Source organism: Vidua chalybeata, chromosome 15, assembly GCF_026979565.1.
Source record: "Vidua chalybeata isolate OUT-0048 chromosome 15, bVidCha1 merged haplotype, whole genome shotgun sequence".
NCBI lineage: Eukaryota > Metazoa > Chordata > Aves > Passeriformes > Viduidae > Vidua > Vidua chalybeata.
Genome location: NC_071544.1, coordinates 11,835,651 through 11,850,138, shown reverse-complemented (window position 1 = coordinate 11,850,138; position 14,488 = coordinate 11,835,651). Strand labels below are relative to the sequence as shown.

Below are 14,488 nucleotides of genomic sequence, written 5' to 3'. Positions count from 1 at the left end.
TTTAAAGAAAATAGGAAAATAAATGCTTCTCTGTCTTTATGAAAACCACCTCTCCATCACCTAACACCAGGGCACATGCCAGTCATTTCTTGCATGCCTGAAGAGGCCCCTGCCCACCTGGCAGCAGCTCCTGCTGCCTGCAGTTACTGTGCTCCCTTGGACCAGCACCCAAAACTCTCCCAGTATTGGTCCTTCTGGACAGCCTGGGGCTGGTTCTTGGACCCTGTCCTGCTGGAAAACCTTCTGTTCCCCTTCCCTTGCCCATGGAAGGGCTCAGCAGGGTGGTCTGCCCCAAATGTGCCTGTGCCAGGCTCCCTTCTACCCTCTCCCTGTGCTCCAGGTGGAGGATGGCTGCAGTGCCACCTTGCCATGGCACAGCCAGGGGAACCAGGGCTGCTGGAGATGCCTCCACATGGCTCTGTGTGGCTGCAGGGGCAGGGCTGGGGATGGAGGGTTGGGCACCGCCAGGGTCACTGGGGACAACGGTGGGGATGTTCAGGTACTCTTGTCAAGGATGTGCTCCAGCTTGCCACCATCACCGTGGTTTGAAGGGCTCCCATGTCACATCCCACAGCCATGGGTCTTACTTGGTTCCCAGGGCCCAGCTTGCTCTGCCCTCCTCACCTCGCTTCCCAGGAGACCAGCTCAGCAGAAATTCATTTTGCCTTGAGTCCAGCCAGGTCTTTTTTCTATTTCAGTCTTGTTCGAACTGCCCAAAAGCACCAGGCAGCTGGATTGCCAGGAACACCAAAGGAAGCACCTGGAGCACTGTAGGAAAGCCCTCCTCCACTATCACCCCCTTCCTTCTGCTGACATCAGGACCTTGCTACAAAGACCAGAGACCCATCCAGTGTGTGGTTCCTATGGGAGAGCAGTACCTAACCCAGGTTTTCACACAGTGAAGAGCCCACCCGTTCCTTGGGAAGGCCCCAGTGCCACCTGGCCCAGCCTCGCTGTCTGTCCCATCAGTTCAGCCAGGGACAGTCATGTCTTTGGGAAGGGGCTGTCACCCTCCAGAGCACGTGGGCTGGCAGGGCTCTGCTGCATAGTGCTTTTCTCTTGGGGTCTGTAGCTGGTGAAGAGGGTTAAGGCATGAATTCTTCCTTGATCGTCAGCGGAGATGAGGAGACGAGGCTGGGGGCATTGCTGCTGCAGAGGCCTCCAATGGGTCCCAGGGTGCTGACAGCTGGTGGGGTCGGTGTGGTGGTGCTGGTGGGCTGGCTCTGCTGCTGCAGCTTCTTCTTGTTCACCTTCCTCTCCTTCGCCCTCCGATTCTGAAACCAGATTTTCACCTGCAGAAAGGAAAAGAGGGCAATGAAGGGATGAGGATGGACACAGGCAAGGATGACAACCTCCAGTCCTCATGGGGCAGGGACGGCATCCCAAAGTTTGGAAAGGAAGGGATGTCTGTGGAGCAAGGTGGGGCCTCCTCTAACCACTAGGGCTAAAGCCCTCACCCTTCCCCATCCCCATGTCCACTCGGCTGGGGTTTCCCGGGACACTGCAGCACTGACCTGCCGCTCAGTCAGCCCGAGGGCCACGGCCAGCTCAGCCTTGCGGCGGATGGTGATGTAGCGGCTGTAGTGAAACTCCTTCTCCAGCTCCAGGCGCTGGTGGTCCGTGTACACCACCCGGTACTTGTCTTTTGTCCTGGTCTTGCCTGGCAGAGAGAGCAGAGTGGGGGGTGAGCCAACAGGGGAAGAAGGGGAGCAGTGAAAGGCAAGGAACATCCCCGAGGGCATGGGCATGGAGGAGACACACAACCACCTGTGGAGAGCTCAGGAGAAACACGGCAATGCCCTGGGGACCAGTGGGAGAATCAGGAGGCTCCTACTGGCTTTAACATCCTTCCTGTTTTGCACCAGAATGTTTCTTCTTGTTGGGAAGTACCTGGGCTTTGGTTGAATTGCTTGGAGGAAAGAGCAGGGGGGATTCAGAGATCCCTTGTGAGGATCACAGAATCACAGAATCACTGGGTTGAGAATCACCTTCAAGATCATCGAGTCCAACCCATTCCCTGACACCTCAACTAAACCATGGCACCCAGTGCCACATCCAGTCTTTTTTTAAACACATCCAGGGATGGTGACTTCACCACCTCCCCGGACAGACCATTCCAATACTTTATCACTCTTTCTGTGAAAAGCCTTTTCCTAATATCCAACCTATGGACCATAAATCCCCTGTGTCATGACACACGGTCCCTGAGAGGAGTAGAGCTGCAGGTCCTGTGGTGGGCTGAGGACAGGCTGCCTGGCAGGGCTAAGGAAAGCCCAGCTCTTTTTCTAGGAAGCCCCAAACCAAGGTGCTATCACTTGAATGATGGATCAGAACAGGGGAAGGACAGAAAACCCTGGAAGGACCGCATTTCTCTGCCACCCAGAGGGTTGCTCTCCTCCTCCCAGTACTGAGCTAAGACAGGGCAGTGCTTGAGGTGCAGTCTTTAAAGATGCACTGGAGAAAGCCCACATGATGCCTAAGCACTCCTGGGAACTGGCTCCATGGGCCAGGGGTGTTTGGCCAAAGCCAGCCTGAATCTCTCCTTGGTCCCCCAGATATGGACAGAGCTTGGGGCCATCAGGATCCACATGTCTGTGCAAACAGCACCTGCTGCTTTCTAGCAGAAAAATACAGTCGAGGGTAGCCCAGCTGTCTCTTCCTAAGTTCATTTGTTATTCCACAGGCACACAGGGCGACCTGTGGAACTCTGCCTGGGCTCTGGGGGCAGGTGGCACTCTGAGGGAGGACACCCATGCCTGGCAGTTTGCTGACAAGTTCCTGGTGTTGTCCTCTGCAGAAGAGCCCATAGGCAGGGAATAAACACAGCTGTGAATATTTGCTTCTCCACCCAAAATTACAAAATCCTGTTCCAGGGAGTTGAGAGGGATAATGCCTGGCCATTTGTTTGCCTGGCAGAGGTGTTTGCCCATCTTCCTCTGAATTTCTGATGCTGAGAGCAGTGCTGCTGTGGGAAGGAGTGGGAGCAAGCTCAGAGCAGCTCCATGGATTTCCCTGGGGCTGCCCTGGGTGTATCAACACGGACAAGATACTGCACACCACTGCTGCACATGTGCAGAAAGGGATTTCTAGTGACCCAGCAACCTACATAACCGTGCTTGCAGCCTGGTTCTGCCAGGAAATGGGATCTTTGTGTGCCTGCCGTCCTGTTCATCTGTTCTCCCTAACAAGTCTTTCACACATCCACTCATTTAGGCCAAATCAGTTGGACACTGGGCAGTCCCAGCAGTACAATTGTGTTCTGACACCATCTGAGTGGAAGCAGGAGTTTAGGTAGTGCAGAGGAAAACTGGGCTCTAAACACCCTAATGAGACACCAGAGAACATCCACAGAGCAAACTCCAACCTCTGGGCCGCAAATCTGTTTGTCAACCAGCTCAGTTTTATTTTTGACAGTGTCTCTCTCCTGCTCTCCCATTGCAAAGAGATGGAGACATTCCTAAGCCACTTCTTATGCTGAAAGTTAAATGTAAAAGAGTTCAAGACAGGACTACCCATGGCCCCAGAGTACTGCAAGTGGGAGAGGGGCCCCCTTGCAGCATCACATGGGATGGAAGAAAGCAGCTGGTTTTCTACTGAATAAGCAGGAGCTGCAAGAATCCAGCTCATGACATTGACACTGAGCAGACCAAGAGTGGAAGCACGAGTAGAACCTGGGATGGGCATGGAAGGCATCTCACCCTGCTGGCACTTGATGCTGGCACTCCCAGGCACACAAGCAGCAGTCACTCAGTTTGAGTTAGCACCCCGTTTCCATGACTGTGCCACTGTCTGTGTCCTCCTGCCATTGCTCCTGGCGGTGCTGGCATGGGCTCAGCACAGCATGAGCAGGGTGATGGCTGAGGGTCTCAGCACAATCCCCAAGAAGCACTGAAGCTCTCCAGTGATCCATGGAAGAGGGAAGGAGCCCAGCAAGGCTGCAACGACCAGGAATATTCCATGACCAGGAATAGAACCAGATTTCCAGCACCATGGCAGGACCTCAGCCACTAACTGGTATTTGAGGGATGTGATGAATTCAGTGAATGTTTCAGAGTGGGGAGCCCAGCTCATCCCAGGGCTGGCCAGAAGCAAACACGTAATCCTTCCTCACCACCATCAGGTCAAACCTGTGCGTATCACACAGTGTGACCCTGTGAGTTTAAAAAGGGTAAAAAAGGTTAATTTGATTGAGCGAGGTGTTAGTGGACTGTCTGCAGAGACAGGGGTGAAACGCAGAGATTCCGTGTGCAAGGGGTGTATGGCAGCTTTGCCAGGCACTTGTCTCCTGTCTGGCACACATCAGCTGTGACAGCTCCAAACAAAGCTGCCCATGGGAGCCCTGCTGGACTGGAGTGATGCCGGGGGCACCCAGCCCACGCAGGATCCCACCCTGCCCTCGGCCTCCCTCAGGGCTCCTGTCCATCCCAGGGGTCACTGCTGCCTCTCAGCACCCTGCAGGGGAAGGGTTCAGCAGCATCAAAAGATCTTCTGCAGCCCAGCCCAGGAGGGACCTGTGCTGAATCTGAAAACACAGCAATTCCCAAGAAGTTACAGAATAAACCAGATGCTCTGGTGGAGATTTATGTGAGGTTTAGCAGCTCCGTGAGAAACTGGGCTCCCTCTGGCTCCTCCAGGCTCTGGGGCTCCTGCAAGATTTTTCTTTCTCATAAATTTATCTTTTTTTTTTTTTTTTTTTGTCATTTGAAAGCAAAAGCATCTCTAAAGAGATAATAACATTTAAATGGTCTTACTTGCAATGTTTTTATTTGAATACCACTGTTTGGAAAAAAAGAACACCTGGAAAGTGAAGAGTTGACAGATAAAGTAAAAAAAATAAATTAAGGACTAAAGAAATAAGGCAGTTTGTGAATATCACATATGCCATGAATTTCAGTAGGAATTATTATTTCCTGCTGCAGCTGTAAATAGATCCATCACAGCCTGTTCTTTGTTATTCCTTCTTCATCCTTCATCCTGGTTGGAGGCTGGGCTTTGCCTCAGGGCTGGCAGAGCCATCATGGGGTGAGCTGGGCACCAGGCTCAATATCAGTACCAATATCATCACTTTCTGCTCAATATCAGGTAGAAAAAACTCAAAACAGGGGGCTGACGACCAAGCCAGAGATGGAAAGTTATTCACCTCCACTAATTGCTGTTTTCAGATGTTTGCTGAATTCAGAGATGTACTGTGGGTGATTCACAAGGAAAAGAAAAGGATTTGCAAGAAATACTATTGACAATGAATAATTCAACTACCTTGAATATGAATGCTTGGTTACACTTAACTCTCTCCTGGAGCTTTTTTATGGCTCTGTGAAAAGAAAGAGGAAATTCGGGACAAGCCAATCCGGTTCCTTCTGGGGAGCCCTCGTGCCTATGGCCAAAGAGAGGGATGGAACTGCTCCTGCATTTCCAGCCTGGCAAAGCTGAATCAGGCTGTCCCATGGCTGGGATAACCTGGAGCTGGGGCTGCTGCCCCAGGAGGGAGCGTGGATGGGGTGCAGAGGGGGTGCCAGTGATGTCTCTTAGCACAGTTGTTAGCCCCTGCCGACCCTGCTATGCATTTACAGCCCCTCCCGCTTGTCCCCGAAAGCCCAGGCAAAGGAACTGCTTGGGCAGGCAAATGGAGCCATCCGTGGGGAATGGTGTCGGCTTTGGGATCAAGGCAGGGCCAATGACAGCGCGGGGAGAGGGTATCGTTACCACTGTTAATGTGTAACCCTAATAGCTCTCACCTGAGCCACGATTAGATAAGGGAATAGCTTTAATGTGCTGTGCAAACCCCAAGGGACGCGCTCCCGAGCGTGCACGCACACACACGGGGGATGGAGCCCTGACCCCAGCCTGGATCCACTCCCCACAGCAACCCTGCCCCAAGACAGAGGTACCAGAACTGCTGCCCAGGGCTGGATCAGGAGCCTGGCAGGGTAAGGGAAAATCAAAGTGGATCCTGTGCCCACCATCCCAAGCTCTCTCCCCTCACAGCCACAGTGGAGGCTGCCAGGAAGGGGATCTTTCACCATCCCCAGTCCTGGCCTGCCCAAAGGATGGTTTTGAGGAAAAAACTGTGCCCCAAAAACCCTAACAGACTGAGAATATGGATATTGTGTGACTGGTGCTGAGCAGCTCTAAGAACAGCTGGGAAGGGGCTGGTTCAAACCAGGGAGGAAAGAGAATGAGGGGTGGCAGTGGCACCGTGCGTGGAGGTGGAGCAAAAGCTGGCAAGATATGAGGGGATCAGCCCAGCTCCAAAGGGAGGATCCCCATCTGTGGGACACATTTCTCCCAGCCACAGCAGGAGCAGCACAGCTGCCAGCAGCCAGGAGCATAAACTGAAGCACTTTTCTAAAAGTCTCTATTTCACAGGTCAAAGCAGCTCAAAATTACCACAACCACAAACTCTGGCTCTGTGGGAAGCTTCTGTGCAGCCACCAGGGCTCTGGTCAGGGAAGCTGGGGTATGGCAGTGCCAACCCACTGGCTGGAGCCACTGAGATGAGAACCCAGGGTAGTGACAGCCATCACCCCATAGCAGAGGTCCCCAGGGCCTGGGGACACATTGGATGTTGCTTTGCAGAAGAGGGATGGAGGCATCGCTGCCAGGCTGCCTCAGCAGCTCCCATGCCTTGCTCTGTGCTGGCTCCTTGTGCTCCCAGAGCCATCCTGCCTGATCCCATCTTCCTGGCCGTGCTCTGGCCCCACACCGGCTCCATCTGTACAGCCTTGTCTGCTGATCTGTCTGTACTGGGGGCCTGCTCCCACACTATCTGATGGCATTGCAATATTATAATGCTGAAAAACATCAGGTGTAAAAGTCCTGTCACCACAGAGCACCTGGGAAAGAACTGGTCCATAGCAGAGGTGAAGTGCAGCAAGACAGGCCACAAGGCTGTCCCCTCCGTGTGGGTGCTTCTTCTCCATGATAAAGCTGCTCCATTCTAATGAGCACATCTACTTGCAAAGAGGATAAAATCCTCCCATCGCAGAGGAATCAGTGCTCTGTCAGGATCTGGCATTTCTACCCAGGGAAAGGACCAAGGAAATCTTCCCTCAGCCCCAACAGAGCTTAGGCAATGCAACAGCTGGAGAAACTGAGGCACACAGTCCCAGGGTCAGAGCCATGAGATGCCCTGGGCAGTTGAATCCCCAATCCTTCTGCAGCTCCATGGGGGAAATCCCCCTCACAACCCCACAAAACTGAGGACAGCCAGCAGAGAAATGCCCCATGACAGACACAGCAGGTCCAGGAAAGGGCTGAGGTCGGCTCCTAAAGCTCAGGAGCCTCCAGGCTGGCTGGAGCCACCCTCATCTGGCAGCCAGATGTGCTCCAGCTGCCTGTGTGCAGAGGGGTCGATGCTCCCTCTGCCGAGCAGCGTTGACGGGAGCCGCAGCACACAGAGCTGCTGCTGAGGCTCGGGCAGACAGCCCAGCTCATTCCACCATCCCTAAACCGACGGGAAACGGGAACCCCAAAGTCTGCACTGGTGCTGGCAAGGGCTGAGCCTCTGATGCCCTCCCTGTTCACCCCCTCCCCACACTCATTTCGTCCCCCTCCAGCTCCAGCAGCCACTCCGAAACACCCACGCTCCTCTGTGGTCTGGGAGGGGGGGATAAACCCGAGCCCCTCACACTCCCTGAGTGCTGGGAACCAGCAGCTCACGGTTTTCACAAGCCTTCCCCTTCCCTTGCATACTTCAACTTCCTCAGCTATTTTTCCTCTGCCGCAGGAAGCAGAGGAGTGATGGATGGGACGACCAACACGGGGCGAAGGAGCGGAGCCATGTGGCTTGTTTCATCCCAGCCAGTGAGAAACGACCCCCTCTGTAGGGCAATCCTCCCCGAGATCCCTGCCTGACATCATTCCTCTGCCAGAATGCATTGCATTTAGACAACGGCTGGGTGTCAAAAACTGGGTGAGAGGAACCACACATCTTCTCTGTACATATTTAATGTCTCAGTGCTGTGGAGGGAGGGAATGCTTAATGAATCCTCACTCCTCAAAGCTCCCCCATCTCTACTCTGGGTTGGAAAAATGGGCATTTGAGACATCAGGGTTGAGGCAGGACTCATCTTGGAGTCTGAGGCCCCTCCAAGGAGCCCAGCAATGCTCCAACACCCAGAGTAGCTCTCTCCATGGCAGCTCACCTCACACAACCTGAATATTTCTTCCTGGTGCCAAAGGCTTCAGAGCAAACTGCAATTCTCCCATGTGCACCAGGTCGCAATAAAACCTGGCTCAGCTTCGTAGGGTGAGCATTTCACGTGCCAAGCTGCACCGCTTGACCCAATGGCTTTCTGGTCTCCTGCTCACTGAGGATCAAGCTCTATGTTCCCTAAAAAGTTTTGCTCTAAGAGCAAGTGTGTGGCTGGGGAATGCATGCCCAGGGTTTGTAGCAGAGCTCGAGGCAGAGCCCAGGCTTGGTGCACAGGCCAGCCAGGCAGGGCAGCCCGGCTGCCAGGAAAGGGCAGAAACACCTGGTCAAAGAGCTGGATTTGGAGAGTGCAAACCAGTGCACCGGAGCACAGGCTGGCCCTGGCTGGGTTTTACACAGCCAGCACAGCGGGACAGGGACAGAGCTGCACCCACATCCACACCCATTGGTGAGGACACCCCTCCTGCAAGCCCCATCCTTCTCCCAGGAGGTGCAAACCCCAAGGGGATGAGGAGCAGATGCCTGATGTTCACAGCAAGCTGGGGATTCCCCATCACAACCCCATGTTCCTGGACATGGACAACACAACCAGATGCTCCCTTCATCCCCAGGGGCAGCAGCACAAAGCTGGGTGTTGAGCAAGTCTTTCCCAGCCCTGCAGCAACTCAATCCTTTATTTTGGCACCTGGCAAATTCCTTCAGTTGCTCCCATGTTTTATGAGTGCCGAGCTGAGCGCCGCCAGCCTGGCTCCTGCGCTGGGTCAAAGAGCACAGCAGCTCCGGGGTGACACACGGGCTGCTGGCACACGTGGGGCGGACACAGCCCTCTTCAGAATGTCACCTCACTCCAGCCTGATCCAGCTCATCCCAGCCTGCTTCCTGGCTGGATGTGGCTCATCTGCAGTGGGAAGAGCAGGACAGCAAGGCAATGGGGGGGTCCCATATGGATCCCAGGGTTCCTCTCCCCCTTTGCAGCCCTATAGGATTTGGGCCACACTTGCCATGGGGCAGTGTGGGGGAAGGATGCAGCCCCTTATCCAAGCAATCACAAAGCTAACAGGACTGCAGTGGGTGTCCTTGAAAGGTCCCCTATAGGAAGCATCTGTCATTGGCCAGAGGTTTAAAGTGTCCCTCTGCTAATCCCAGGGTATTAGCCAGCCAAGCCCATCACGTAGGTACTGCCAGTGCTCCAGGGAAGCCCTTTTTTGTTCAAGGAAAGTCAATTCTAGGAAAGTTTGAGAGGCCTGTACCTTGGCCAGAAGGCTAAGCAGTCAACAAACCCTAGCTGGGGCCAGGAGCAGGTTGTGGGTTAATAATTCAAAGGGAGAAGACTGATGGGGCCTGACACACACCTCGAGTGTCCCAGTGAAGGAAAGGGTCTCACAGGGAATGAGCACGGCCTAAAGAGAGGCTCCCCATGCAGGGACTGACCAGGGAAATGCACTGCACCATCATCCCAAAACATACCAAGCACAGCATGAATCCCAGCAGTCCAGGGGAAACATTTCTGTCTCATTATTGGGATTTGAACTCTTTCCCCCAGTGTTCATGGGCCCCTCTAGGAAAATAAACAGAGCTGGAAAACTGACCTAGAAATAATAAAGCTGAGATGGAAAACTGCAGACCCAGCAAATCACCACATGCTCAGAGCATCACTGCTCACCCTCCATCACCCCAAAACCTGCGTGGGCACCATGGGCATTGGTACCACAAGAAGCCCTGAGCACATTTGCCTCTGCAAGGGATGCTCCAACTGCACTTTCACTTGCAATATTTAGCACTGAAGCCCCTGCTCAATTAGTGACCTAAACGCCAGACCCGAGGCGGTATCTGAGGATTTGCATGACTAACAAGCAGAGGGTGAATTTCAAAGTTCAGCCAGCTCCACTTCCAACCACCTTCCTGAGCTTTTTATAAACCCTGGGTGCAATTCACAGGGAAGTTTGCAAATAATTGTGAATAAGGAGGAAGCATGAGGCTCTGACATGCTGCTAGTGAAGATTTTATGAGCAGAAAAGGAGGTGACATTGGAGAGAGAAATGAGGCCTGGGGACATTTTCCAGCTCCGTTCCCCCTGTGATTCCCAATTCCTGGTTTAATCCCTTCTGCTGCTGGGTTATCTCAGCTCAGCCAGGTGAAGCACGCATGAATGTAGCAACAGGTACAGAAAATCACCCCCCTGTAAAGCCTGACTCTGCAGTGAGTCACTGGGAGATTTCTCATTGATTTTTCTCAAGCTCTGGATCACATTTGCAGAAGTGCCCAACACACTCATATTCCCTGCACAATAATTTATTTTGCTACCATGCAGCTCTTCCCCAAAAGATTTCAAACTATGGCCAGAAGCTGTTCATACGAGCCAAGACAGAAGGGGAACATTAATTTACAACCCTCTGAAGTGTTATGATTTATAGCATTCGCAATGAAACTGTTGATATTTATAGCAAAAAACCTCCGTGTATTCATTTCCTATTCCCTCACTGTGGTGAGATGAGGAGTTTATCAATCCAGACTGATCAAAGTCCAGTTCATTGATTTCAATAAAATGATTCATCTAAGAACTTCACCCTTATCTATGTCAAACCCATCTCTGCCCTACTCTCTTTCAAGCTTAATGAAGACTTCTATTTAAAGGGCAGCACTGGAAAGCACCAACTGCATCCCATCATCTCCCAGCTCATGATCCCACCACAACCAAATCCTGCAGTTGCTTGGCAGCAGCAGCATTGGGCTTGGACCCAGCAGAGGTGCAAGGACAGGTCCTAAGGAAACCACCCCAAGAAAGAGCCTTTCACCCCTGCATCACTGTGGTGGGGCTGGGGTAGCTCCTCTGTGTGTGAGAGGAACAAGGCTGGTTTATTTGTTCCTTTGTATGTATTTGATCTCAGAGATACAAACTAAGCAACTAATGATATTTTTCCACAATTCAATCAACTCAATTGTCGTCTAACTCAATCAGAGGCACTTTCAAGCTCCTGCTTTATCTTGGCCCCACTGCTGGGTGTAAACCCATGGCCTTGATCCAGAGGGAGAGGTGTGCTGATGGCTTTCCTTCCCCATTCATTTTCCCTCCCACCTCTCTTCTCAGAAGAAACCAAGATGTTCAGACCTACAAAACCTGCAGAAGTGGCAGGGTTCCTGCTGCAGGGGAGGGTTGCACATCACATTTCTCTCTCCACCCTGGGCAGAGGGAAGTCCTCAGCCCTGGCATGCCTGTGGGTCTCCATCACTGCATGTGGGGGGAAGCATTTTTCCTAAATAGTTACATTCAGTGCTTAAAATGGGACAGGAAATACCAGCCTGCCTCTCCCTCCCCTTTCCAGACTGGGGCTGGGCTTTTTTTCCATTTATTGAGATGTTCTGCCTGCTCCACTGCAGACACTGGTCCCCATCCCTGCCACATGGATTCTGGGAATACAAGTAGGTATTTTCCATGCTGGAAGACCCCAGGCACCTCTGCAGAAGACCCTTACATGGCCCTTGGCCACTGGGAATAGTGCAAGGCCAAAAACAAGCCAAAAACTGGAGGTACTTTGCAAACAGGGAGCTCAGGCCCTGATTTCAGTGATTTGGGGCAGCAGTAACTCAGAGCAAACTCACCCCTGAGAGATGCCCACAGCCACTCCTGTAATGAGCTGGCGCCAGCAGTGCTCCGAGGAGCTCATGGCCAGCACGGGAGAGGGAGAGGGGCGGCAGGTTCAGGCAAGCCCCATGGGTCCTGCTGGGAAGGGTCCAGGCTGGGAAGATGAAAGGGTGAGGGTAGGTCAGGACAAAGGGCCCGCACCTCACCTCACTGCCAAAGGAGCCGGCCACCATCTCCATGACAAAGAGAAGTCCTTGTCAATTTGGGCTGGCCCCAAGGGGGATCTGCCCACCGCCTTTGAAGTGGGCTGCAGGGGGGGTAGGGGGCTGGGGTCACCCAGACGCTTCCCCCAGGTCAGGAGTTCAGCGGGGACAGGACCCTGAGGACGGCAGGACCGCTCCGTGCCCAGGCCAGAGGTAATCGCAGGAACCAGGGCCCCCTTTCCTGCAGAGCCGGGCACCCACTGGCCCGTGCACCTGCAGCACCCACAGCCACCCTCCACGTGGCACTGTCCCCAGAACACACACACCATGCACCCTGCACACACGCACCATGCACCACACCGTCCCCACAGCACCCTGCACACACACACTGAGCATGTCACCTCCCCCACACACACCTGGTGGCACTGCCTGTACACACACACTCCTCATGGTGCCCTGCACACCCACAGAGCCTGCAGCACCTCACTGAATCCACCTCATGCACACACAGAGCATGGATATACACACGGCTCCTTCCCTGCACACGCACACAGCTTCGGGCACCTTGCACACCCACCATACACAGCCCTTCACACAGCCAGCTCACACTCATGTACAGCCACAGCCCCACACTCTCACTCTTGCACTTTTGAGACCTCCCCATCCAACACCCCCAGGGTCCTGGTGGTCTCTGGCTCTGCCCATCTACCCAGTGGCTGCAGGCAATGGCACCAGTTGGGAAAATGACTTTCCAGCCATATAAGGCCAGCTGTGAGTGTGGAAGGACAGCACCTTCCCTGCCCATCCTCAGCCCCCGCCACCTCAGAGCTCCCCTGCTCTTTGAGGACTGGGTGTCGTGCCAAGGACAGGCCAAGCTTGCTGTCCCTCTGGCAGTCCCCATGCAGGGAGAGCCACAGAGCAGGATCCAGCCCTGCAGAACTCCAGAGGGATCCTCTGCCCTGGGCACGCTGCAGGGGTGCAGGGCTGGGGGTTTCCTTACCGTTGTTGCTGGTGCTGGGAATGCTGCGCCTCATCCACTCATACGGGGTGCGTCTCTGGGCGTTAGGGGAGAGCTGGGGGACCGAGCTGCTGATGGGTGGAGGCAGGAGTCCAGAGCCCGGAGGCTGAATGGGATTAAAATCTGGGGGGCTGAATCCAAACTGCCCGGGGCTGGCGGTGGAAGGCGTCGCAGCGGTGCCATAGGAATGCCAGTCCTCCTTGGCAGGGGTGTAGGGAGAGCCCCAGGCAGCTGCCGGCTGCCCGTGGTGCAGGTCGTTGTTAATCCCCGGCACATGGTGGTAGCTGGCGAAGTCCGAGTACTGCGGTGGCCCCGGCACGTAGTTCTGGGGGTTGAGGTTGAGGCTGGGGTGCCGGACCGGGCTGGGATACATGTTGGTGTCCTTATCCACAAGATATCCTACATACATCTTCCCGGGCCGTCCCCGCGCTCATGCTGCGCTGCCGAGCCGCGGCTGCGGCCGCTTGGGTTCGGCGGGGAGGCGGCCGCCCCTCCTTCGCCAGCACTCACCTGGGCGCCTTGGGGAGCCTGTCCTGGGGCCAGGCACCTCCCTGCCCACGGGCTTTTATTGGGCCCAACCTCTCGCAGCATTTGCATTGAAAGGCAGGTTTGCATTTCAAAGTGCAGAAGCCCCAGCGGGTGAGGGGGACGAGTTCAAACTTCCCACTCTGACTGCAAGGAGGATGAGGTAGGGGGTGACCCCAGGGAGCACCGAGGACCCCCCAGCCCCTCTGTCACTACCCCACAACTGTGCCCAAGCCACAGGACATGGTCCCTCTGTAGCAGCAGGCTTTGGGGACATTAGGCTGCCACAGGAGTCCCGTGAGGATGCCCCAAGGGATCCCATCACCATCCATACCCCAGGAACAGGCTGCCTTGGGATGAACCTCTGTATTAAAAGCTGGCTGCACGCAGGGGACAAGCTGGCCTGTGTGTGTCTGTCACCCACATTAGGGGACACCAAACTCTTGCTCCAGATAATGTTTTCCTGTGCCCAGCAGCAGCATCTGCCTCTTTGGAAAAGAGGGGCTGGTGGAGGTGCTGGGTCTGCATTTTCTTTATCCCAGAGCAAATCCGCCCCTCTAATCCTGACAGCAAAGCTCAGCCCAGCCTCAGAGAGCAGGAATGATGGGCAGACTCCGTGTGCAGGGAGAATGGACACCATGGACACTGCTGGAATACCTGGGCTGACACATCTCCAGGGGGCTCACAGCCCTGCAGCAAGAGGAGCTGCTCACCTGTTTTCTCTCCTAAGAAAGCAAAACCATCTCCATATGTTGGTGATAGGGAAAATCAAGCAGAAAGGGGACACCTGTGAAGCTCTGTCTGCCTGCAAGGTGGGAGGTGCCAGCCACAAACGTCCCAGCAGAGATCACCCGCTTGTCACCTGTCAGGTCAGACACACCTGCACTCCAGAGGGGGACTGGGTGACACACTGCCCAGAAACCCCCACCACTGGCAGCTGGGAACCTCGGCTCCACTGATGTCCCCTCCCTGCCAGTGTCACACTCCAGCTGCACTGGCCACCACTG

At 54.4% G+C, this 14,488-nt stretch overlaps 1 protein-coding gene across 1 annotated transcript; it reads right to left on the bottom strand.

Moving 5' to 3' along the window:
* Positions 1 to 1,085: 1,085 nt before the first annotated feature.
* CDX1 (caudal type homeobox 1) lies at positions 1,086 to 13,365 on the bottom strand. Its single transcript, XM_053956785.1, has 3 exons — positions 12,939 to 13,365; positions 1,515 to 1,660; positions 1,086 to 1,292 (listed from the first exon to the last, which is right to left on the bottom strand). The coding sequence occupies exons 1-3, from the start codon at positions 13,363 to 13,365 to the stop codon at positions 1,086 to 1,088; spliced, it is 780 nt and encodes a 259-aa protein (XP_053812760.1).
* Positions 13,366 to 14,488: the final 1,123 nt, after the last annotated feature.